This window comes from Ceratotherium simum, chromosome X, assembly GCF_057802395.1.
Source record: "Ceratotherium simum simum isolate JZ-2026a chromosome X, ASM5780239v1, whole genome shotgun sequence".
Classification (NCBI taxonomy): domain Eukaryota; kingdom Metazoa; phylum Chordata; class Mammalia; order Perissodactyla; family Rhinocerotidae; genus Ceratotherium; species Ceratotherium simum.
In genome coordinates, this window is record NC_141940.1 from 26,887,664 (window position 1) to 26,915,141 (window position 27,478).

The 27,478-nt window shown below is 39.4% G+C and overlaps 1 protein-coding gene across 1 annotated transcript in view; it reads right to left on the bottom strand.

Moving 5' to 3' along the window:
• The window catches only part of GRIA3 (glutamate ionotropic receptor AMPA type subunit 3), a 271,774-nt gene that overhangs the window by 62,012 nt on the left and 182,284 nt on the right, over positions 1 to 27,478 (bottom strand). Inside the window, exons 7-11 of the mRNA XM_004437326.3 lie at positions 24,833 to 25,000; positions 20,240 to 20,344; positions 19,226 to 19,333; positions 17,858 to 18,064; positions 6,300 to 6,676 (exon numbers count right to left, since the gene is read on the bottom strand). Of these exons, the coding sequence (XP_004437383.1) occupies positions 6,300 to 6,676; positions 17,858 to 18,064; positions 19,226 to 19,333; positions 20,240 to 20,344; positions 24,833 to 25,000 (965 nt within the window). The remainder of the gene's footprint in view (positions 1 to 6,299; positions 6,677 to 17,857; positions 18,065 to 19,225; positions 19,334 to 20,239; positions 20,345 to 24,832; positions 25,001 to 27,478) is intronic.

Sequence of the window (27,478 nt, forward strand, 5' to 3'; positions counted from 1 at the left end):
GCTCTTGTTATCTGTAATCATTAGAAACTAGAGTTTCTGAGTTGATAATAAAATGTATTTTATGATCTCTGAAATGATAATAAAAGTGAGCTATGTGCTGTAACCTTCATCGTGTGAGTAAATTTTGAGATCTGCACTTTACTAGCTTCACAAGATGAAGAGCTGGAACTGCAAACCGCTACTCCTGTGCACAAACTCTTTGTCATTCCTCATTTTTTCCTCTTCTTTCTTCCAAAGTATGCATCATTTCTACACTCCATTCAATGCTGTGTTTATGACAGATTTTTTTAAAACGTGCAGAATCAATCTTTGGCTCCTACAGTCTTCTCTGATGGGAATAAGTAACCATCTCCCAAAGACTGAAAACTACAGCTTTCAGCCAGAAAAGTCATGAAATAGTTGTAATAAAAATTACATCATTAATTTATTACCACATCACTACTGCCTTGAAGTGAATTTGCAGTAGGATGAAGACACTGGTCATACATCAGCGAAGGAAAGGATATGGCTTAAAATGGAGCCAAAAACTCCTGTTGTCTTTGATCCCATTCATTTTATACCATTCACATTGTTTTTTAAATTTTTATTTATTTACTTTTCCCCCAAAGCCCCAGTAGATAGTTGTATGTCATAGCTGCACATCCTTCTAGTTGCTGTATGTGGGACGCGGCCTCAGCATGGCCGGAGAAGCAGTGCGTCGGTGCGCACCCGGGATCCGAACCCTGGGCCGCCAGTAGCGGAGCGCGTGCACTTAACCGCTAAGCTGTGGGGCCGGCCCACCATTCACATTTTTATTCTATACATACTTTCCATTTTGAGGAGGATCTATGCATCAACTAACCTGGACAGATCCCCCACCCTCTCCTCCAAAGTATTTGATATCTTCAAAACTTAAGATGGGAATAATTCCCTTGGAATAATCTGTACACAGTAATCGGGTTCAAGTTAGCATGTTCTCTCAATTTTCTCTGTTACAATTCCCCCAACCCTCATATCTTCAACTTGGCTAGCCCTCAGATGTCCCTGCAGCTTCAAAGAAAGTCAGCAGGGGGAGCATTTGTCTGGAAGGACTCAGACTCTGGGCTGCTTAGCGGTTGTATCTAAGTTATACAAAGGAAATAAATTTCAGATTAAAAAAAATTGCAACCTTCTGTCAATATCAGTAAGAAATTGTGGAATAATACAATCAAAATATTTGCAAGTGGTGTAATCCTTAAGGAAAGCACTACATGGGTTCAAGAAGGAATGTTGTTAGTTATTTCTCATCAGAAACCAGCTATTTGGCACTGACTAAAATTTCAACTGTGTTCCTAAGGAGTTTTAGGAACTAAAATGCAAATACAATATTAACTACCAGTATTTGTGAAATTAGGATGGTTAAGAGGAACCAGTTTAAAAATGATAATAGCTAACATTTATTGAGAACTTACTATACAACAGGCACTGTGCTTTACATTTTACAGATGAGGAACTGAGGCTTAGCAAGGTTTAGTAACTTGCCCCAGGTTACACGACTGCCAAGCAGACTGTGAATCTTGTGAGACTAACTCCAGCACCCACATACTTAACTACTATGCTCCCTCCATCTGTCTACACCCACTGCCTATCTCCCCATCGCCCAATCAGGGGGAAGGGGGTTGAATGGAATCTTCTCATACCTCCTTCTCCTGACTCCCCCCAACAAATCAGTTCGTATATGGATATAACCTCAGCTTATTACATTGATTACCCTCTGTAAAGGTGATTCAGCCTCCAGCTGAATTGTTCATTCTGAACAATTTGGGTAGTTGAAAATATCAGACCTGATATTGACATAAACTCTTTATCTTCTACGTTACCGTCAACAGCTTTATTTGATGGAAATGGAATGATGCTCAGTTTTCCTCATGATGACTCATTGCCGATTTCCGAGTGAACACATGCTCAAATTTTAAATGCTCACTACCTACTTTCTTTAACAACCAGCGCAAAGACGGAGTTTCATCAGAGGTTGGGAGACTGGAAAACAGCTCTTGTGCACGAGCATGAGGAAAAGAGTGGAATAAATAATACACCTTTAGGTCGATAGTGGGAGGCAGTGGAAACAACTGTACTGCTGGCTCTTAGAAACTCTTTGACCTTGGGTTCCATCACATTATCTCTCTGGGTACTGTTACTTTGTCTTTGATATGAGAAAAGGAGCATGAAGTGGAAAGAGCATGGGTTTTGGAGTTGGAGTTGCGTTTGAATACTGGCTCTGCCATTAGCTGTGTGACTGGGTAGATTATTTAACCTGAACGTCATCTCCTTCAACTTAAAAATAAGTATAATGCCCACCCTGTGGCAGTGTTTTGAGGATTAAAATCCATATGATAATGCAGGTAAAGAGCCCGTACGCAGTGGGAGCTCAGTGAAGGTTGTAGTCCCTCTGACCTCAGTAAATGGAAGCAGTTGGAGTAATTTATCTCTGACATCTCCTCCTGCTATAATATTTGATAATTCTACTTTAAAATGTGGTCTCTTATAATTCCTTAAATTGCTTCAATTTTGATAAAAGTCAGAACGTACAATGCATGCTCGCATTCTGGGCTTTCTGGAGAGTTTGCATTCCAAGTGTGGCCATTAAACAGAAATAAAGTATAATGCTGGCATCTGCAGTCAAGGCAATCATGAATCTTAGAGTGCACCTACGTTATTATCAGGAATTTCTAAATCTGTTAATAGAGAAGCACATTACAGTGGGGTTTGCTGTTGTACAATTGAGCAAAAATATATAACCAATAGAACTGTCAAGACAAGGAGAAACACGTTTCCTCCTTACCTGTGTATAATAAATATGCTCAGAAGTATGTATAACATTTTATCAAGAGGCTTAAAGATATAATTTCTTTTGAAGGACACAAAAGCCTGTATCGAAGGAGGGATCACACATATGGTAGAAAATGTAGAGTCCATAAAGGTAATAATTTACTACTCAAAAGCACAATAAGGATAATACTTGTTATTCTAGATCAGCGTTATTCCATAGGCTGTGTGCCCCATTGCTGGGTTGACTTGTGACCAGCAATGTAAAAAAAAAGAAGCAGAATAGAAAATATCAGAGTGCATGGCACACTGTAAGCCTAATGTCTGGTGAAGCTTTCATTATATACATATATATGTACGGAGATGTGATTGAAAATTTATTTCTTCCTGAGGGCCATGGTCAAAAATTTGAAAGCCATTGCTCTATATGACAGTATCTAGTGCAGTATAATAAAATCTGTGTCTTGAAAAAAGCATTTGATATATTTCAATGCCACAAAAGAGCCACAGCTTAAATTCTGCTACAAAAAATAAAAATAAATATCTGTCCAGCTTGTCATTTTCGGGTCATCATCTTTAAATTATTACTTAATGAAGCAATATGCATAAATACTTCTAAAAACAAATGGCTTTTTGAGAGTCCTGTTTGAGTATGCAGAGTAGTGTGTAGCACTCCAGTGAGGATATCACAAATTTAGTTTTGAAAATTCACTTACAGAAACCAATACAATCTCCAGCCTTAATGACTCTTTAGTATTGTCTCAACACAGATTACCAGCCATGTTAAAAGTCATTCAATTACGAGATCATTTAGAAACCCTAGTCTCTTGAAGTGAACGTTTAAAAAAATAAGAAAGAAACCAGCAAAACAAATGAACTCCCAGATGATATCACAAAATGACACACATTCTAAGCACAAAAGGAACAGGGAGTGAAATAATTTGGAGAATCTGACCAAGCAGATTGAGGGTGGCAAAACAATTAGACTTAGGCAAGGGAGGCTTGCCCCACACCTATACTAAAAAGCTGCTGCAGATTGTTACCAGTGAGTTATACGCAAAACTTCATTTTAAATGTTTTGTGCTCTAAGCGGATAATCTCAAAATGAAGTATGCTGTAAAAACATGGTAGGTGACCTTCTGAGTCCTTACATTCCAAATGAAAATCCCTATATGAATGGATTCTGGTCAGTATTTGGATTAAAGTTCAATTTTACTAAGGCTACAACTTCTTATTTTTTTGGTGAGGAAGATTGTCCCTGAGCTAACATCTGTGCCCATCTTCCTCCATTTTGTATGTGGGATGCTGCCACAGCATGGCTTGATGAGTGGTGTGTAAGTCTGCACCCGGGACCTGAACCTGCGAACCCTGGGCCACCGAAGCGGAGCACGCAAACTTAACCTCTATGCCACCAGGCCAGCCCCCAAAGCTATAACTTCTTATTTCAAAAAAATACATTTTTTTCTGATTATAAAGATGTTACATTTGCTTACAATATTTTATGATTATGAATTCACCACCATTTTTGTTTAGGTGAGTTAAGACTTTAGGTGGGTAAGGCCCAGGACATTCACATTCGATATTTGCAATAGCTTGACTGAGATAAAATTTGCATACCATAAAATTCACCAGTGTAAGTGTACAATGAATGATTTTAGTAAGTTTAGAGTTGTGCAACCATCACCACAATCCAGTTCTGGAACATTTCCATCACCCCCAAAATTTCCTCATGCCCATTTGTAGTTAATCCTGACAGGGCTGGGACTAGGGTGAGGCAAGCGAGGTATTTACCCCATGCACAAAATTTAAGGGAGTGCTAAAGTCTCATTGATCAAGATAAATAGCATTTTAGTGCAATATTTTAAAAAGTCAAAATTAATGCACAAAAACTCATGATGAACAAAATATCAGAATTTTAAATAGACTGGATCTGACCCCTGTACTTGCTCTACTCAGTCTCACTTGCCTCACCCTAATCCTGGTCCTGATTAACCCTTCTCTACTCACTTCAAGCCCCTAGAAACTACTAATGTACTTTCTGTCTCTATGGATTTGCCTATTCTGGACAAATGGAATTATACAATATGGGAATTTCAATAAATGGAATTCAATAAATGGAATCATAATATGTGGCCTTTTGTGCCTGGCTTCTTTCCTTTGACATAATGTTTTAAAAGTTCATCCATGTTGTAGCATGTGTCAGTAGTCTGTTCTTTTTAATTGCCAAATAGTATTCCATTGTATGGACATGCCACATTTTGTTTATCCATTCACTTGTTGGTGGAAATTTGGGTTGTTTCTACTTTTTGGCTATTATAAATAAAGCTCCTATGAACATTTGTGTTTAAATCTTTGTGTGGATATATGTTTTCTTTTCTCTTAGGTAAATAACTAAGAGTGGGATTGCTGTGTCATATTTTAAGTGTACGTCTATTATAAACTGACAAGCCACTTTCCAATTTGGCTGTAGCATTTTGCGTTCACACTACTAACGGATGAGAGCTACAGTCATTCCACGTCCTTGCCACCACTTGGTACTGTCTGTCTTTTTGATTATAGCCATGCTAGAGGATGTATAGAAGGATCTCATTCTGATTTTAATTTGCATTTCCCTAATGACTAATGATGTTGAACATCTTTTCATGTGATTATTAGCCATTTGTATACCTTCTTTGGGGAAATATCTATTCAAATATTTTTTCCATTTTTAAAATTAGGTTGTCTTCTTTTTATTGAGTTGCAAGAGATCTTTATATATTCTGGATACCAGTCCTTTATCAGATGTATGATTTGCTAATGTTTTCTCCAAGTCTGTGGCTTGTCTTTTCATTTTTTTAATGATGTCTTTTGAAATGCAAAAGTTTTAAATTTTGATGAAGTCCAGTTTATCAATTTTTCAAATGGATTGTCCTTTTTGTGTTCTGAAAACTCTTTGCCCAATCCAAGGTCACATAGACTTCTTCCTATGTTTTCTTTTAGAAGTTTTACAATTTTAGTTGTAAAACTTGGGGGAGACACTACAATGAATTGTTCTAGGCAGTGTGGGAACAAAATTAAAAAGTGAGAACACTGAAAGGGGAAGGTAGGAGAGTTTTAAAGAAGAGTTCTATCTTCTTTCAAATTTTTTCCAGATCCAATCTCTGGAAAAATGAGAAAATGTTTTAGTTCAGTTAATGAGGAAACCATGCCTGTCTGATCTGATCAAGATTTAGTATTAGCTTTATCTGAATAATATCAATATTAGCTGGCAATGTTGTCTTTATCCACAGTTCACATTTGCTATAATGTGTACAAATATATAATAGCATAGAAATGCATGAAAGACATTCCAAGCAACACCAATAACACACTCACTTCATGGACACAAGCAAACAAAATGGCTTGATGATAATTCATTGTTGGATGGAATGTTAAATGAAAGAAATCTGGACTTGAGATGGGTGAATATCAGATGTACATGAATGGATCATGGCCATAAAATGCAAAGAGGCGTTGGGTATGACATGGAAACAAACCTTGGAGAAATATCACATCCTTGCTGCATAAAGGCACCCAAGGAAAACCAAAGACTGTTAAATATTCCAAATTCATTTGGAGGATCAGGAGGGCTTTGTGGGTCACGAGGTTCTTCATTGTTGTCTTCCAAGTGCCATTCGTAAGGGCTGAATCTGCTGACTAGGAAAAGAACTACACTGACTCCAATGTAAGCGAAGACGATGCACATCCAGATTTCGTAAGCCAAGGGATCCAGAAATGAGAATACTCCTGGTTTTGATTTCTGAGGCTTCTTTATCATGATGGAGATGCCCAGGCTCATAAATGGCTTTGAGAAATCTATGACTTCTTCACGGACCAGCGTTATAGTGAGTGGAGCAACAGCTATATCGGCCCTCTGGAAAAAAATTTTTTTGACTTTTAGAAACAGTATTTCCATTAGTCATTTGCCACTTAGTATACCTCATTGGTGGAAATATAGTCTTAAATCACTACAACCAATTGATTTGTCAGTGCTTTGGTTGGAAAGTAATAGTATTCAATGGGTTCTAAAATGCTTTAACTGGATGGTGAGTTAAGGAAAGAGCACTGGCTGACCTTTTGTTCTCTAAGAAATATTGGCTTAGGGCAACTGACTCAATTTTTTTCCCTGAAATTTTTTTGCTACTTTGCAATTCAACTTCTACTCCCTTGTGATATATCACTGTTTAACTCTTGTTTTCTTATTTTAATTTTCATGCTCTTATGTCTTATTTCCCTCACTTGACTGGAAATTCTCGTGGGGTAAGCATAATAGTCTATACTTATATGTGCCTCTCTCCTCATCATGAGGCGCACACAGGACTACAGTACTCAGTTTAATATTCGAGTGTTTGCTATTATTTGTGAATTATTTTTTTGAGAGTATGTCTATTAAAGCATAGGTTCTCTGAAGGCAGGGACTCAATCTTCTATTTTTGCATCTACCATTGCAACAGATCCTAAACTAAGGAAATCATAGATGCCTAAAAAATAAGTTGTTGATTATTGAATATGACATATGCAAACATGAAAGAATTCTTCATGGGCAAGAACAAGAGTAAAGCAGATACATATTAATTTATATAGTAAGCCATCATATCCAGTGACAAATACCAGTGTAGCACTCACATGTATTGGATTAATAAAATAAATGTGTCAGTAGTGCACCGCATAATTAGCTCAGGCAAAAGCAGGCAATGTTTTTATATTAATCCCATGAAAACAGGCAGTAGGAATTCCTGCAATTATTTCTTTTGTCTTCCACAATTGTTCCTTTATGACAGTAGTAGGTTTTAGTCTGGAGCCAGGCCTTAAAATGCATACCTAGAAAAATGCCTCTGACTAAGGAAAGGCTTTTGGATGGTATATTAGATATGAAGTGGAAACACCAATTTTGATGATCATTTTTTTTCTCTGTTAAGTAGAGTTATGCCTCAATATCCCCATCAGTGGGGAGGGGTGGGGGAAGAATGATGAAGTCTGAGATAGAGCAATTTTTAAAGATATGATGTTTTACTACCTTGAATTGCATGTGGTGACTCAAACTAGTTAAGAAACTCTTCTTAATTAATTTGAGGGGAAATACAGATAATAAATAGCCAGCTAACAATTATTCAGTGTTTACTCTTTGTGAGGCACTGTGCTAAGCACCTTATATATATTATTTCATTTAATTCTCACAGTTACCTTGATGTTGGTACATGATCACTCCCAAGTTAGAGAAGGAGAAACTGAGGCAGTGAGAGGCTGGGATTAGAACCCTGGTCTTCATATTCCAGAACTCACTCTCTTAACCACCGTAATGTTTTACTCCACAGATACTTGCAGGTTTCTACTATACACTACTTTTATGTTCAATAATCAACCTCAGCCAACCCCTCTCAGGTTCATTTCAGTGCATATTTAAGTGCCTATTTTGTGCCAAGCACCATTCTTGGTGCTAGGGATGAAGCAGTGAGCAAGACAGACAAAACTGACAAAAATCTTTACCCCCATGGAGGACATCACATATCCTAGCAGAAGCTGCAGAAAGTATGCATTTATTGAAGCCAACAGCCTGCTGACTAAATCTACCTTGATGGCTCACTACCATCTCAAACTCACCATTTCTAAAATTAAATCCATCATCTATCACTGTAAAGTTTATTCTCCTCTAAGTCTGCGAATGATGCTTATTCCAAACTTTTCCCAGTCCCTAATCCTTAGAGGCCTAGCCTCTCTGCAGATGCTCTTGCCTCTTTCTTTACTAAGAAGATGGAAGCCATCTGATATGAGCTCTATCACCTCAGTCCTCCTTCTCCTTCTCAACATATTGCTGTATCTTCATCCGTCCCTTCTGTCACTCCCATCTCATAGAAAATGAACTCTTTCTTTCGAAGATTTAATTTACTTATTCCTTGCATCCCATATTCTTCTGTCTTTTCTTAAAAATCAGCTCCATTTATTCTCTTTTACTAATGTGACTTCTCAATCTCAGTGGTTCTCAACGTATGGCTCCCCAGACTAGCAGCATCAGAGTCACTTGGGAACTTGTTAGAAATGCCAATTCTCAGGCCCCACCTCAGATGTATGGAATAAGAAACTCTGGGGGTAGGGCTCAGGTGGCCCTCAAGGTGATTCTAATGCTTGCTGTAATTTGAAAATCATTGATTGATCATATTCACTTAAAACCATACTCATGTAATCCCATTTCCTGACAAACAAAAGTGAAACAAAAACCACTCCTCCCACCTTCTATTGATCCTGCTACCCTCTTAACCATATGACATCTCTCCCTATCACCACCAATCTTCTTGTAAAAATACACCTTTACTATCTCTTGATTTTAACACCACTTTGTCCTTATACACCTGTGATCTAACTTTCATCCCCTCCAATTTCCTGAAATTGCTTCTTGAACTATATACTTAGTTACCAAATTCAAAGACCTTCCTGCAGTCATCAACTGCTCATGTGACACCATTGGCCTTTTGCACTCTATGTCCTCTTTCTTTGGCTCTCTGATACCGAAGACTATGGTTTCTCCTCCTGCTTCTCTGAATGTTCCTACTCTTGCTTTTCTTCCTAGCTCTGGTCTCTCAGTCAAGGTATACGTTTGTACTCCCAGTCTATTCATGGTGCCTGGCTTAGGGGATAATCAATGAAGGTTTGTGGAATAAGCAAGACTCCTTTAAGGTTCTGTCCTTCACTTTTTCCCCTCAGTATTATTACCTATGGCTTCAACTCTCCCCTCACTGCAGCTAACTCCTGAATCGCCAGTTCCACATTTCTAACTGGAGGGGAGCCAAAGACAAATTTTATCTATTTTACCCTTTCGCCTGGGGCCAAACCTGGTCGTAGAAATGAAAGCTATGGAGGAGAATAGAATTGGTCAGAAAACTAGTGGGTTTTTTTGGCAGAGAGAGTCTGAATCAGCTAGAAAGAGCCTTGTCATGCCAAGAAAATTTACAGATAAAGCCACCTTCTATCCTTGCCAACATATTTCTGTCTCTTGCTTACAACATTCAAATGCCCCACCAGTATCATTTCCCATTTGATCTTATTTGAATTTAACTACTTAATTTAACTAGTTTTTGAATTTTTAAGTCTAAATAATTGATAGTTCTAAGAGAAATTGCCATTTCTTTGTTTTGGAAGGAAGAAATAAGGGGCATTTGTGAGAGAAAATCACTTTGGACTGAATTTAAAGGAATTGGGCTCCTTTTCAAGCAGGTAAAGAAAGGAGTTTGAGAATCTTGATACCTTTTAGGAGAAAAAAAGTAACTGAAATACCCACCAGATGATAAGCACAGCTAAATAGTAACAAGGGGTGGCTAGACAAAGAGAGATTTCTTGTCTGGTTCCCAGGCACACGCAACAAAAGAAGAGATTCCCGAAGGAAGCCATTCCTAGTTTGAAGTACTTTGAAGTTACACAAGACAACAGGCAGAACCTGCTCCCCTCAGGCACTTGCCTTTTTCCCTCAGCTTGGCTTTTCTACCGTTTCTGAATTGTTTCTTTCTAAGGAGCTTTTGCAAAGAAGGTGGAGTTTGTCTGTTTTTTGGAGGGTGCTAGCTCAATGAAGAACAGCATTAAATCTGTGCTCAATTAAGCCTCATTAATGTGGACCTGGCTCCAAAATGAGAATTCCCATGGCGAACTTTAAAAAGAAAAAAACAACTATTACAGACGGAAAAAGACAAAGGAATAGCAAAAGCTGGTGGAAGAAGGCTCAACCAATAGAAAGGCAGGGAGCCACTGATCAAGCCTCGAGGACAGCCAGCTGGGTAGGAGACTTAGCAACGCCTTCCATCTCTTGTATGCTGGGTGAGACTAAAGCAGCAGAACTGTCATATCAGCTCATAGCCAGCCTTGGAGAAGGCCTTGCTCTGTGTCACCACTATCCCAACCTCCATTTGAGAAGGATTTTGTGATGGTTGGTTATTTCAGAGTTCAAGACCTGCTTGGCAAAATGTCTGTAGAGCAATCAACATGATTATTAAAGGAAATGGGGAGGACCAGGTAGCTAGTGTCAGAAAATACCCTCTCAGCTCTCCTGGGACTGCTATAGCAGGCAGATGAGGGGAAGATCATTTTCAAGGCAAGTTAAAGGTTTAGAAGGCCAACATTGATGAAAAAGTGAAAAAGGCAACTCCCCAAATGGCATCCTTTTCCTGGTCTCTGCTCTTTGTGATAGCCAGCTGTGGCTGGGAGAGAGTAAGAATTATCGATGGGGCTAGAGAGTAGATGAAATTCTGACTCAGTAATGAAGTGTCTCACTTGTGGTGTCCTGAACCAGTCCAGTGGTCTTTTGTCCTCAAGCCTCTGCCTGTGTTTTCTAGAAACAGAAGTAGGTAGGCCATTTTCAGAAACCTAGGTGGGTAAGTAGGTGGTATGAGGGTGTTCCAGGTGACAGACAAAACCCAGCAAATGGAAAGAGTTCGGGGTAAGAATTTGCTAGTGCTTTTGCTTGTATCTTGACTACTTAAAGGATTTTAATCAAGCAGCTTAAGAGTGGTTGTGTGGGCTCAGTAAACACACCAAATTATGTTTGATTTTTCCACTCACCGGTGGCAAACCCAGAGCAACTGCATTACTGGAGGGGATTTAGCTTGAATAGATTTATAATTCCTTTCATAGGTGGGTTACCAAAGTTGTAAATTTCATAAAACTTAAAAACCAACAAACTCATACATATAGGGATGATGCACTTAACAGTCTGACAAGTTTAAGACAGAAACGACACTTAGTTTAAATGTCATTAAAAATTTTTTTTGAGTGGAAAGGCTTATGTTATATCTTAAAGTATTTTTATCTGATTATCTGATACAAAACTTGTAACCCACCTGGAGACTATGCGTGAGCAGGAGCTTGGTAGCCACCGTTTTAAAGCACTTTCTGCAAGCAAGGAGGAAGACAGGAGAGAGGGGGTAGGCAATGTACTGGCGTGTAATGCATAAGATATTACATGTTATCCAAGAGAAGAGGCAGACACGACCTGACCCCTTATCCCTGTATCAACCATAAGGTTCTAGTAGCCTTTGGCAGACATTTCCTTTGGAAAGTTTAAATGTGTTGGAAGAAGGAGTGGGGCAGAATCAAGCCAGACTATAGGAATATAATTGCTGCATGTTGGGGGACAGGACTTAAACTGCTTTATTGGCTGTACTCTATGGGATATTTACTGTTTGCAATTATTAAGATCTGGAGAAAGGGATGAGATCTATCTAAATCTGTGCAACAACAAGCAGTGTCACAACGGGATCTCCGCGTTTCTTTATTCAGAACAGATGTTGCGGTCTGGATCTATTGGTTAGGGCTCCTTGTCCTTGGGGAGCTGAGAGAGTTAAAGACAAAGTGAAGATAAAAGAGTGTCCCTGGAGCTGGGCGAAGGCCTTGTGAGACTAAATTTGGTTGGAAATATTTCCCCATTCTCTCTGCTCAGAATGGCAGACTTCCATGCGTCATTAATGCTCCTTCCTGGAGTTCATATGCATCATTTGAAAGAGAGGGGCACTTTTATCAAACCATCAGCCCTTCTGCCAAAGCCCAGTGTAATCACCTGAAGAATAGAAGAGAATATCTGGCATCTGTTACTGCACTCTTGCTTCTCTGCCTTTTAGCTGGAAGGACAGATTGACTTTCTGTCTTTCTTAATGGAAAATGAATCTATCTTAGGATAGTGACAACCTAAGAGATAATTTCTTCTAGGTAGAGAAATGTCAGTGTGAATAGCATCTATAAAATTGCCATTTGTCCTGGGAGTGTGAAGGAGTCTGAGTATGCCCAGGAGATGTGACCTGGAATCAATTGTCCCCAACCCCATTTCCATCCCCAAGCTCTCTGCTCTCTTCTAAGCCAGAAGTAGCAATCTGGGCAATAGTTTGTCTGGGCTTTCCAAGGCAACTTCCCCCTCCCCTGCCTTTATCCAGTTCTAAGTGTTAGGAACATAAGGAACACGGCAGCTGCCTGCTGGGAGGTGTCCTTTTGTCAATTAGGACCTCAATTTCCTTCCAGCCCTTCTCCTGACTCTCTTTTTCTGTTAGATCATACCTGCTCTCAAAGGGCCGAAACCCCCAGCTGTCTATATTGGGTTTTCAAATATTTCGATTGATAACTAGAGATGTGTATTACATTATCCTGGAGGCCATAGATAAGCAGGATGGATATCTTGGATGGAAAATCTTATAATCCAACTAGATTGTAAGCCCCTTGAAGGCAGGTGGGGATGCCATATCTGATACAGCACCAATCTTCCCATAATCTGACAAGCTTAGTAAAGTGAGCCAGTGTGACCCAATGGACAGAGCACTGGACTAGGAGTCATGAAACCTGAGGTATAGTCTAAACTCTGCCAAACTGGGTCTGCCAAGCTGGGTGATTTTGTGAGCTTGTCACAGTCCCTGTCACCATTTCCATCATTTGTGTCCTACAGCAGGCCTTGGTTTCCTGGATTACCCAATGGGCAGTTCTTAGGTCCAATCCTCGCTGGTCCCCATATTTATCTGTAAAATGAATGAAAAGGTAGGCTAAAGGATGTCTAAGAGCCCTGCTAGCACCAAAATGTTTTTAAATGTCCTCTTAAAACACATGCTATTTGGAAGTCATAAAAACTTGTGGTCTGCAAGTCAGTTGAGCTGGGGACAATTACCATGTGGCGATGTTATAGATATCCGGCTCAAAATCAAAACTGCTAAAAGCAGGTAGACAGTTTCAAGTCCATAATGTTCTGAAGAGCTTACATAATGGGGCACATTGTGTCCTACTGACGTTTGTTTCAAAAATAGCCTTCTTAGCGATACACGGTGCCCCAAACATCAACCTTGATTTGATTTTCTTTAGAGGAAAAAAAAAAACATTTACCAATCATCTGAAAAGAGGCTGATTGGCCTCTTTCTTCTTTAACAGATTTAATTCATTTTGACTCTTTCTTGAGACTTCGTGGCAGATACTGAAATCTTTGCAAGGCTTCTTTCATCTCTGCCTTTCTTCATTTTTTTCCTATTCTGATCTGTTTTACATACTAAAAACATAAAAGAAAATACCCTAAAGATAAGCAATACCTGTCTGTGTAGTTTTAATGTTCATTGCAAGAAAGAGTTCTGTGTTCTCTGTCCTTTCGCTTATTAAGCACTTAGGGAAATCAGTGGAGGTTTTCTGCCCTTGTTTTTCTTAAGCAACTTGCAAACCACAAGAGACCAGGCCTGTCAGAAATGAATGCCTGTGTTTTCACTTTTCTCCATTTCTATCAATGATAGAGAAGTTGAAAACTTCCCAATGCTGAAAGATTAAAACTTCTAAATGAAGATGAAGATGCATTTAGCTTATGAGATCATCCTCCCTAACAGAGAGTTCTCACTCGAAGTATAAGAATGTCCATTTTTCATAGCCACAGGTTTTCGAGGAAAGTGGGATTTGGCAGTCCACTCAAATGGGTTGGTTTGCTCTCAGCTCCCTGGAATCACCTTGTGTTATAATCCCAGGAAGCATCAGAAACTTGTTCTAGGTCAGGGGAGGGAGGGAGGACATTTCTGTAAGTGCCTTCCCTGGCTATTGCTTTTGTAGAAAGAACTGGAGGGAAACGATGGGAAGGCTCCTCCAGGAGAATTTTTACCTAAACAGCAGTAGAGAGATGGCTTCTAAATTACTAAACAAATAAGGGACTCTCTAGTTCTCAAGTTTTCTCACTCACACATACACAAATTGAAAAGAGGAAGAGAATGTGGAAATTAAGTGAGTACTGTATGGAGGACATGCCAGAGAAGAAACCAAAACCCGGTGAGAAAGCTGGTCTTTATCTAAGCAGTCTTAGGAAACCTGCCTTGCTCTACATCACTGTGTCTAATATCCTGCTCAATGCCAGGAGGGCATGGAGCTATTTACAGAGCGTGACAGGTTTTCTTTTGAGACACTAGAGAGCTCTGACTATTGAGTGACTATGGGCTGGTAGAGCTCATGTCAGTTACTCTGGCCCAGTAGAAACTGATACCCTAAATTCCTAGCTATGCTTCTCTTTTTCTCTCTTTTTTTTTTTTGGTGAGGAATCAGCCCTGAGCTAACATCCATGCCAATCCTCCTCTTTTTGCTGAGGAAGACTGGCCCTGAGCTAACATCTGGGCTGATCTTCCTCCACTTTATGTGGGACGCCGCCACAGCATGGCCTGACAAGCAGTGCGTGGGTGCGCGCTGGGATCCGAACCAGGGCCGCCAGCAGTGGAGCGCGTGCACTTAACTGCTACGCCACAGGGCCGGCCCCCCTAGCTATGCTTCTGTGACTAAACACTCTTCTCCCCAAAACGGTTAAGGCGCCAAGGGCCTTTGCAATAAATTTCAACTATCTTTTCGGATGGGATGGGTCTGAAACAACACTTTGGTTGCTGGGCAGTATAAGGCAATTGTTAAACAACACGGACTTCATAGTCAGAGATCTGGGTTCAAATCATTGTGTCACTACAAGCTGTTTGGTCTTGGTACAAGACTTCACTTCTCTAGGCTTTAATTTTCTCATCTATAGAATGATATTAATAATGGCATCTCCCTTGGAGGTGTGTTATGAGGATTATGTTACATAATGCCTGTAAAGCACTCAGCACAGTGTCTGGCAAATAGGAAATATGCAGCAAATGGTAGCTAATAAGAATAAAAATATTATAGGATTACCTCCTACCATGAACTGAATTTAATGAACATTGGCTGGGCATTAATGCATGCCAGGCATTCATTCATTAGAACAAAAAGTGAGTATCTACTATGTACCAGGTAATGTGCTAAGAGCAGGGGAGAGCTGTGAACAAGTGAGAGGACCTCTTGGAGCCTGAATGTTGGGGAGATGAAGAACAGGAAAGAGAAGATTTGATCACCAGCTCATAAAGTAAGAGGTTAGAGCTGTGTCTAGATGGTTCAGAGCTTCTCAGGGTCCTCAGAAAGCACGGCAGGTGCTCTGACCCTTGTTTAGCCCCCTCTCTCTGACGTTAGAATTTCTTCTCTTTCTCATAACTGGGTTCACTCAAATCTCATCTGCAACTCAGCCCTGCCCCAGTTCTCAGGACTAACCTTGACCCAAGACAGGAGGTAATTGGCTCCAGCCCCATAGCTGGGGGCTAAGGTTCAAATTGCCTTGCTGCTTGTCTGACTGGAGGATGGTGCCCTAGTTTTGATACTTGAGGTCCAGTCTCATTTTAAGCCTTAATTCCCTTTCCGTGTCCTTATTTTTAGAAATGAGCTTCTGCCTGTGTGCTTGTTCATGAGGACCTGTTCCGAAAACTTATGTAGCGACCCCAGTGCTATCTTACAATTGGAGAGCTATACCTTATTCTTGCTGATTCCCATCTCAAGCACTAGAGTCCTTATCCTGAACCTCAGTCCAATAGATAACTTGGAAATCTGCTTTTTGCCAGCTTCTTCTCAGTATATCCACCCCCTGGATTCCTCTGTCTTCCCCTAACCTGCTGTCTAGACAGGGACTGGTCATTGCAAGTAATCTTTGTCTGTTGGAACTAAACCTGTGCTGCCACCACCTGCACTTGGGTTGCTTCTCTATTGACTAACCACCCAATGGGCTGTTCTTATGCACAGTTCTACTTGTCTCCGTATGCCTCACTGGGCGGCCCAACATCTGACATTCCTAATCAGAGACTAAAACCTTTTAGAGTTACACCACTGAGGAGCTCTGAAGATACTTCTCTATCCCCTTTTAAAAGACCTGATTATCAGTATGATTCTTTTGTCCTTGGCCCATGGAAAAGCCATTGACAAAGTCATTCTGTTCATTCATTCAACAAATATTTATTGAACTTCTATTACATGCCAGGCTCTGGAATACTGAAATGAATCAGATATGGCTTCCGTCCTCAAGGAGTTTATAGTCTAGTTGGGGCAGCTGAACCTGTAAATAGATTATTATAATACAGGTTCAAAAGTACTATAAGAAAGCAAAAAGTACTATAAGGAAGCAAAAAGCAGGGGCGCCTAACCAGACTGCAGATGGATAAATGGGATTAGGGAAGGCTTCCTCAAAGAGATGACAGCTCTGAGTTCTGGAGGATTGGTAGGTGGTGTTAGCTGGCTGAAGAGAGGCAAAGGCACTTCCACGCATGCCTTAAGTGAGAGCTGGGCCCCTTCAGAGAATAGCACATGCTTTGCTATAGCTGGGACGTTGAGTGTGAATGGGAAAGAGTACAAGATGAAGCTAGAGAGGCAGGCAGGTGCCAAATTATGAAGTGCCTTATTTGAAATGCTAAATTCCATGCTAAGGAATTTGAATTTTGTCCTGTTTTTTTTTTTTTTTTTGGTGAGGAAGATTATCCCTGAGTTAACATCCATTGCCCATCCTCCTCTTTTTGCTGAGGAAGATTGGCCCTGGGCTAACACCTGTGCCCCTCTTCCTCCACTTTATATGTGGGACCCCTGCCACAGCATGGCTTGATAAGCAGTATGTAGGTCTGCACCCGGGATCTGAACCTGGGAACCCCGGGCCGCCGAAGCGGAGTATACGAACTTAACCCCTACGCCACCAGGCTGGCCCTTCTCCTGGTTTTTAAAGTGGGAAATTACAATAATGTGGAGAGCTGATTTGCCAGGGCAAGAGCAGAGGCAGGGAAACCAGTTAAATGGCTGACAGATGGTAAGATCTGTAACTAAGATGATGATGGTGGGAATTAAGAGTGTGTCTGGATTTGAGAGACATAAGAGTAGAATTGATAGGATGTGGTGACTGACTAGATATGAGGGGAGCAACGAGGAAAGATAATCGGGTTGCTTAGGCAACTATGTGGGTGGTGATTCTGCTGCCTGAGACAGGGAACACAGAAGGAACAGATTTTCAATAGAGGGCAGGCTGTCCCTAATGTTGCCAAATAAAGTCCCCCAATTCTACTTTTCTTTTAGTAGAATAATCCTGTTGCCCAAAGGATGCTATTGACAAGCTACCTTTACAGAATTCAACTGTAAAAGACAATGTTTTTCTTACAGACCATATGAAAACTATACAATTGGATAAGTATTACACTTGGAAACTAAATCCTCTTTGTTAATTGGAAGGCATAGAAGTAAATGAAAATAGATTTGAAAAAAATCTTACCCCATAGACAAGTTCCCCAACCATGCCGTTCCATATTTTAGTCTCTGGATCCCTTGCACCATATTTCCCATCGCCAACAATGGACAATTTGTATTTGATCCTTACGTGTTTGGCTATTTCATAGGCTAAGTCTACACAATAGCCTTCATATCGCTCATTTCCTTCCAGTTGCTCATGGTTCTTCTTATACATTACATATGGTGATTCCTTTGGGACCAGAAGGAAGATCAAACGATTACTCCTATACATTTTTCTAAGAGATGATAAATGTAATAATCCCCCCTGTGGCTATTTAGGTTTGGTGTGTGAAAAGACCATTTAACAATTTTTGCTTAATAAGTAGAAGAGCCTCAATCAACTATTCATTGGGCTACATATTCCTTTGAGTCCTTAACTGATGATTTAAGGAAGTAAAGAAGGATTTAAGTTCTTTTTGAGAGTTTGAAAGAAGGACCAGTTGTCACCTGTAAAGTCTTTGATTTAGTCACATTGGGCAGAGGTAGTTCCCTTAGTTACATGAAGGTGAACTGCCTTTGATTTCTTGGGATTTTACCATGTAGGAACCACAGCCAGCCCAGGCAAGCCCTAGGGAAGCACTGTGATCTTTGTGAGGTCAGGGTCTGTGGCTTATTCATTATTATATCCTCAGGACCTAGTACAGTACCTAGGGCAAAGTGAGCATTTGATATGTATGTTTAAATGAAAGGCAAACTTCAGCTGAATCTCCATTCAATTAATCACAATTTCAGGCCTAGTGGCATACTCATTTTTAACTTGGGTTTGTACTTAATTCAGTAAAAACATACCGGCTTTTAGAAAAACATCTTAAAACAAAATGAGAATACTATCTCAAATTTCAATAGTGCTTTGAATTTTTCAGAAAAGCTTTACATGATGAACATTGCCTTGAAATGGTCTTGTGACATAGGAGATTATTATTATACCCATTCCATAAGTTAAAAAAACACAACCTGAGGCTCAGAGAAGTTGTGACTTGCACAGTGAAACACTGTTAGTGGTAGACCTAATATTAGGACCCTAGCCTACTCTCTCCTCCACACAACGCTGTCTCCCCCACAATGAAGAATTAGATTTCAAATCCAGATGAAGTATCAGTCCTGTAGTGGGGGGGCGGAGGGAGTAAAGAGGAGAGTGATATCTGCAACTTTTCCAAATTCCTATTCTTTTTCTTTTTTTAAATGACATACTGTTCACCATCATGGCAAGATACTTTGAGAGGTTCCTAAGCTGACCTGTTGGAAGTTTTCACTGCTTGAACTTGAGGTCTTTCCTACTGGTTGAATAATGATTTTCAGAAAACAGAAGTCTTGCTGTACAGAAATCCCACCTACCTCTCTCCATACTTACCAGAATAGTAGTCACTACTATGGTCCGGTTCTCTGAGGATGCACTGTCATTGCTGATTTGCTGATCTGAGAAAGGCACAAACCTTTCATACTCATTCCAGTAGCCAGCCTAGAAAGAACAGACATTTGACCTGCTTGCCCAATTTTCACTCAAGAACTACTGCATAAAATTCAAGTGCTATTATGGAATGAAACTTTTTTTAGTCGCTTGAGCTTTACAAGGATTGACCTCCTGTCTCCTTCTGTCTTGCCACCTCGACCAGGACTCCAACACCAACATACACACAGAGATGTGCTTGTCCCTTCATCCTGAGGGTTCCCATGCCCACCTCACCTTTACTTATATTTTGTAAAATAATTTAGCCCACTGTAGTATAATCAGCCTTTTTTTCCTTTAAACTCATATAGCAGAAAAATACTTTGCTTTGAACTATAGGAAAGCTGGCATGTGGGGGTGGGAAAGCAATGAGTGTCCTATAGAAACGACACAAGATATTTTACATTCTGAGGTTTCATAAAATGGCTACTAAATCTCCAGTTCATGCCTAACTCATCTATTACTATGATAGAAGCAAAGTAGTCATTATAAAATTTAGCTGTAGAGACAGGTACTTTGTCCAGAGCCCTTTTGGTCAGTGAATTGGCAAAGTGGAGAGATAGCTACATTCCAATTCTTTTGCTAAAACTGTATGTACCTTGACAGCTTCTATTTAAATAATAACATGCTGTAAAATTTGTGATTCCTTCCCTGTATTGTAGGAAGCTGTTAATAACTCTTGAGTCTACCACTTTTATAGGACCAGCCTCAGAGGGAAATACTCCTTTTAAAATGTGTAGATGGAACACTGATTACAAAAGAACTCTGCGTCATATCTACACTATTCACTGAATGGAAAGGCAAAAATGATGTGTGGGGATTTGCATTGTGTATGTTTCTTCACACCTGTTTTATTGCATGTGAGAGCTGTCACTTTCTGAAAGACTTTTTCTTTGGATATCTGTCTTGGTTACTTACTTTTCGAGAGCCAGTGACTTTCATTTCGTACACATCGATGGTATAATTTGTCCTACGTCCATAAGTGTCAAATTGGATGTTTCCAGTCATTCCTTGTACTTGCACCTGGTAGAAGGGGAAAATGTAGAATTTTAAAATAGCACCACATTATTGCCTTCTAGGTCTCTGGGACGAAGTCCGTTGACAGATCTTGGAATCTTGGAGACCTTTTATCTTGAATCATTGAGCTTTATATTCACCAGATCAACTCTATACAGATCTTCATTTCCTCCCCAGTTTTTTCTAGATATGCCTTTTAGTTATGAAGCTTTGAGTGGGTGTGATAGGCGGTTACCTATATAATACAGTGAGGGCTCTACCACCACTTTTTTAAGGGCCTGAACTTTCCACCATTAGTCTCTTCTTAAGGGAGTAGTCTGAAGAGCATTTTTAACTAGAGTAATGCATTCTTCTAAACCGTGAGTTCCTTGGAGGCTGTGGCTGTGTCTTATCTTAGTGTTCCCAATATCTGAACATAAGCTGGTTTCAGTAACATGGACTCTGGAGCTCCTAGATTCGTATCCTAGCTTCATCACTTACTGACTGTTTGACCTGGCCATGTTCCTTAATGCTTTTGTACCTCAATGTCCTAATCTGTAAAATGGGAAATCCTAGTAGTACTATCCTTCAGACTTGTTGGGAGGATTAAATGATTTATACGTATGGATTGTTTAGAACAGTGTCTGGCAAGTAGTAAGCATTGCAATACAGCTAGCCATATTAATAATTATAATTATTAATCAAAATGAATTTAGTTCTGTTTCTTGAGAGGGTTACACATTTACCAGCTGCCACAATAAAAGGGATGGCTTTTTCCTTCTTATTTAACATATGCCCAGCTACAGAGAGGTATCAGAGAGCTAGATCATGGAGGGATAATCCATAGACTGATGAACATTTTTTTGTGTGTGAGGAAGATCAGTCCTGAGCTAACACCTGCCAATCCTCCTCTTTTTGCTGAGGAAGACCGGCCCTGGGCTAACATCCATGCCCATCTTCCTCCACTTTATATGGGACACTGCCACAGCATGGCTTGACAAGTGGTACGTCGGTGCGTGCCCGGGATCTGAACTCCGGGCTGCCACAGTGGAGCGCGCGCACTTAACCATTACGCCACGAGGCCGGCCCCTGATGAACTTTTTAAAGTCTAAGGAATCAGGAGTATGGAGTACTAGACAAGAAAGCTAGAGGTACTGGAATAGCCTGGACACCTATTTGGGATTTCAAATGCAGATTTATATATGCCACAATGTTTCCTGGGTCTAGGCCCAGTATTATGAACTAATAAGAGGCCATCTCCGCTGAGGAGAGAGATTTCCTTACCTACTTTACAGTTCAGGGAAAGTTTCGTTTACTGCATGAAAGACCCTTATAAATATAAGTCATTATTGTTATTCACTTGAATCACTCATCTGGTGAGTAAGGGTCAAGGAATTTACTTCAAAGAAAAAGAGTCTGTCTCATTTTCCTGGGATGAAAGGATGAGATACTTTTTCATCACTTATAGAAATGACAAGCTGTTAAGCAAGTCAGAAGTGGTAATAGGCTTGTGCTGCAGAAGGGAAAATTGATGGCAAATATTAGGGAGCATCTTTTTAAAGGGAAGTGGGCTTGACCACCACCAGTAGGAGACTGTGGAATTCCTTTTGAAGGGGAAATGGTCCAATGTGACTTCCTGAAGACAAAATGATTGTTGTACTGATGCAACAAACCTAAGCAGTATAATCAGCTTAGGCTTGCAGAGAAGGTAATGTCACACTTCTAGTTAATGAAAAGGTCCTTTGTTGAGACAGAATTTGCTTACCCAGTAGGATGGGTCTGGTGCATACTGTGATGTATGAAAGGTTCTTTACACTCTATTTTGAGCATAGAATTCTAGGAGAGGAGATAGGGCAGAGACACTGGCATTCGAACTTATTAAGGAAATTATTCATTACTGAAAATAGCAAGGGCTTCAAGTCTCATTAATAATTGTATATTTCTAAAGTCTCAGTCTATCTGAGCATGTCCTACAAACTAGACAACAGTTTAGGTATGTCCAAGAGATTCCAGACCCCATGATTAGAACTCTTGGTGAGTAGAAGTAGAATTGGACTACCACTCAGAGAGAAGTCTATTTTTAAAGATGTGGTCCGGTATTGAATGTCAGTGACAGTTTCCCACCATCCATTCTGGGATCCTTTCTTTGATCCTCCCTGCCCCCACCCCAGTCTACATTAGGTGCTTCTCCTCTGGGTTCCCGTAGCACCCTGTGTAGATCTTAACCATAACATTTTAATCATCTATATATTTCCATCTCCCCTACTAGATTGGGAGTATCTCAAGATGAGATACATTCTTTTTCTTTCTTCTCAGCAACTAATACAGAGCCTGGGATAGAGAAGGTACTCACTAAAAGTTTACTGAACAAGTGGAAAAGTTTCAATGACTTAAAATTGTGACATATTTCAGTAGACCAGACTGAGGCTGATCTTTGCACTATCTGTATATTGTGAGGAGAATGATTACCCAATTTCCAAGTGGCTTTAAGATCTTTAAAAGCATTTGTTTACATATTAACAATTTAAATGTGAGCTCCCCTTATCTTATTTCATGTTTGCATACTAACTTGGAGCCTGATACATAGTCGTTGGTACTCAATAAATATTTATTGAATGAATAGTGTGCTTATTCATTACAACACACCCCTTAGGAGCCTCTATCAGGCAATGAATTTTTTTCACGAGATTTCTCTGAAAGAAAAGAATGACTTATTGAGCAACAACTATGTACTAATCACAATGAGGGATACTTTTATATCATGCATTCTCATTTTTAATTAACTCAAATAAAATGAGATTTTTTGTAATCTAGTAAAAAATTTAGTACTTTAGACCATCCTCCCTTGCAGACCCTCTGAATAGTGGAGTTTTATTGAGCGTTTATCACAAGGTACCATCTAGTTTTGGAAAAGGTTGATGATACTTTCTAGCCTCTCTGGAGTAATAAGAAGAGGTTGGCCTGTAGAAAGAGGTAAAGCATCTTTTTGGTTGAGTGTTTGATCATTAGGATCTGGGGAGGAAGGTTACTTACCTGGCTTATAGCTTGAGATTTATCAGTTGAGTTAGACATGCAGAAACTATTTGTGCAATAATAAGTTCAATCTAATTTTTTTCTAGCCAAATTAATTTCTTGTCTTTAACTCTGGTAGACAGTTTTTTTTTTTTATTTGGGGAAGATAATTATTTGTGTCATGAATGGAGATTCAATTGGAGATGCTGGCACTTGCCCCTTGAGGTTTTGTTGATGAAAACTCCTTTTGTTTCACTCTGAGGGTGTTTTATATTTCACTCATCATTATGTTGCACCTGACAATACAAATCTTGTAACTGCTATGAAGGTTGAATTTAATTAACTGCTCTTCAAAATTGTGCAGTGCTACCTCCATAAAACTACACTTAGGGCATTTGTTAGGGAACTGACATAATGACATAAAAATCTGCATGATGGCAGAATGAGTCATATCTCTTTCTTGGAGAGAGACACAGGGGCTACTAACCCCTTTTGATTGAATGCTTCCAACTTGGCAAATTTAAGGCAGCAGTAAGAGAGCCAACTACACAAAATGATGTACGTTATGAGGCCATTACACATTCTTTGTTGCTGGGTTGTGCATAGAATTATCTTATCATTGCCTATCTCTTTGTTTATTTGGATGACCCAAACATCAGGATAATTAAATAAGTAGAAATAAGAGAGTCTTGTACTCTTGAAGGCTCATTTTAATGCATGCAGTCACATGTAGCATAAAGCAAAATATTCAGGAAAGAGCTTTAGCTTGGAAAGCTGCAATGAATGGGTGATGCTGCTCCTAGTGTAAATAATGAAATCTGTTCAGAGGACACTGCTTGAAGCCTTAAATGATCTCCTACTCAGTAAATACTAAAAACAAGTGACCTATTTGACTGTCTATCCATTGATTCCTTGTACTTTTCTTTAGGCTTTCTCTTTGGGGCATTGGGGAAAACCCTCTTATGTAGGCCTAGAAATGTATCATGTTCCTGCATTTTACATGTAGAATAGTATAAAGGTTCTTTTTGACAACACAAATATTATCACATTGGCTCAGTTCCACAGTCATCCAGGCTAATAATTTGTCTGATGAGCCAGAGGATGCCGTTGTCCTTGGTAATGTCTACCTTGAAGTTAGGAGCTTCCTATAGATTATCCCAGTCCCCCTAAGTAATATCATATTTCTGGAAAGTTTGAATTTTTTGAAGCCACTTACATGTTCAATCCATAACTTTCGAGGGTACTGAGTTTGATTTACTACCCACAGTGTAGCACAGAACTAAATATTCATTTGCCCTAAATTTACCATTATTCAAGCTTCAAGGAAGAACCTTCTAGTTTTAGATTTCTAGATTTTGATGAATAAATATCCATGCTCATCTTTCTGCAAACTCTGACATTCTGTAGACTCTGATCCTATTACTTTTAATATGTCTTGTCTCAAGATTGAGGTCTCATTTTTTTATGTCTTTATAAGGTCCCCCATCCCATTGTGGTCTTTACCATTTTCAGAGCTCTCTCGATATCAATTCCTTGACTCCAGGGCACAGCAGGATTTGCTAAGCAGTCTCCAGCACTGCCTCTCCGGGACACATCCACTCGCTGTCTCCTTAGATAGCGGAAAGCTTCTGCTATGACCAATATTGCGTCGTGCGTCAATGCAGATGTATACTAAAATGGATGTATGGAAAACAAGGTATCATGACAAATGATGCCCTCAAAACTTGCCTTGTTCCTTATGATTTTCATTCATCTCCGCCTCTTGCTCTACGAAGTCACCCTCTTAATTATTTGAATCAAGAGATCTCTCTGGGCAAACCCATCTTTGATTCATTCTAGAATAATTCCTCTTACCTCATGTGTGTACATGTTAAGATTATTAAGATCAAATGGCTCAAGGGAATCTCTCTCTTGCTCTCAATACTGTGTTTTGTATTGAGTGAGTGACTACTAAAAGGCCAGGTCCTTTAGAGAGAAAGAAATACGTGTGAAGTTAAAGAATAGCATATGTAGATCGGAGAGGAAACAGCATATGCTAAAGCAAGACTGGGTTATTGCTGTTTGTAATAGAAAATTCAGATCTGGTGTTTGCTTAGGGGAAAATGGAAATAGCTAAGTTAGACAGCTTGAAATGAATTTGGAGGGAAACATTAATCATTTCTGTCTGGACCACATTTCTGGCGAACTAGGACCTCTGGCCAGCAATAAATCAGTTTTTGTTTCCTTGGGGGGGGGGGGCGGGGGGAAGCAAAAACCAAAGCTGGTTTTCGATTGTAGAAAATTACAATTGTTATTGAGTTTTAAATCTGATAACGGTGACAGTTCACAGGCAATACTTCATGATGCAACCTCTTTCAGGCAGGAACACTTACTTTCTATTCGTTGTTGGAATACTAGGGATGACTTAGTCACTTAGCACAAGGGATCGGATTATCTGCAATTTGACATGGTGGATGCCTTTTCATTAAATGAATCAACACGTATGATTAAAATAAGCTGGCCCCTGTTTTACAGGGGTGACAAATACTGGTAGAATATAGAATTCTGTTGATTTTTTTTAATGAAGCAAAATGTCCTACGGGGAGTTTTCTCTCTGTATAGTGTATCCAAATACAATTGGGAGTGAATACATTGTCATCTTTACAACTGTCAATTTACTTTTCTGACTTTTGTCATATTACTTTTCTTTCAGGAGCAAATCATCAAGTGTGGCTGTAACAGAGGGAGTTTTTTTTTCATGTTCTTTCATGAAAAAAAATCTTTGTGTCTGCCCACCCTAGCACTACATAAAGCCAACATGGTGGTAATTTTTTTCCAGCTGACTGCATATATTATGAGCAATCTTAATGTAGTCCTTTCCAAGCCATGCCAAAAGAGCTATTTAATTTTCTACTTTTCCAGCTTCTACTGACCAATGTGTGAGCATGTCAAAAAAAAAAAAAAAAAGGCCCAAATGGAAATATTCATAAAATACAGAATAAATTAAGCATCAGGATTTTAATCTCTAGACAATTTCATTTCCTAATCAAAAATATTGAACATCATTTTTTAAACTGGGCTTTTTGTCTGATTGATATAGAGCAAGGTTCCATAATGACTAGTACTATGCAAAAGTAATATGAATGTTGTAACCATCTATTTAAATATTCCATTTTCTTAAGTTATTTGAAGGGTTTTACTTGTAAGCCTGAACAGTTCTTCTCAGCAAGTTCTGAGAACTTTATATATGCCATGAGTTAGCAACAAATAATCCCGAGCTGAGATTGTCTTCCTTCTCTTTTGTACACCCTCTACAACTTCTGAGCAGGCACAAACTGCTCTGTAGTAATCTTTTCGTACTTTTACCTTCGTCCATTTGTTTTTGCCTAACACGGTGCCTGCCACATTGTAGGTACCCGCTAAAATATTGAATAAATGGATTTCTCTCCTCTACGTATTACTTGCTAAATCTAAGGATGACAAAGAAGTGGATAGGCAGTTTTATGAAAATCTAAATTTGTATAAGCTCACCTAAATGCAGTGGGTGGATTTAATACATAAAAGAAGATTTGAATCATCAGGAAATGCAAATCAAAACCACAATGAGATATCACTTCACACCTGTCAGAATGGCTATTATCAAAAAGACAAGAAATAACAAGTTTTGGAGAGGATGTGGAGAAAAGGGAACCCTTGTGCACTGCTGGTGGGAATGTAAACTAGTACAGCCACTGTGGAAAACAGCATGGAGATTCCTCAAAAAATTAAAAATAGAACCACCATTTGATCCAGCAATTCCATTTCTGGGTATATATCTGACGGAAATGAAATCACTCTCTCAAAGAGGTATCTGCACCCCCATGTTCACTGCAGCATTATTTACAAGAGCCAGGACGTGGGAAAAAATCTAAGTGTCCATCAATGGATGAATGGATAAAGAAAATGTGGTATATATACACAATGGAATATTATTCAGCCATAGAAAGAAGGAAATCCTGCCATTTGTGACAATGTGAATGGACCTTGAGGGCATCATGCTAAGTGAAATAAGTCAGACAGAGAAAGACAAATACTGTATGATCTCATTTATAGATGGAATCCTAAAAAAAAACAACAACAAAAAAACAAAACTTGAACTTATAGAAACAGAGAACAGATTGGTGGTTCCAG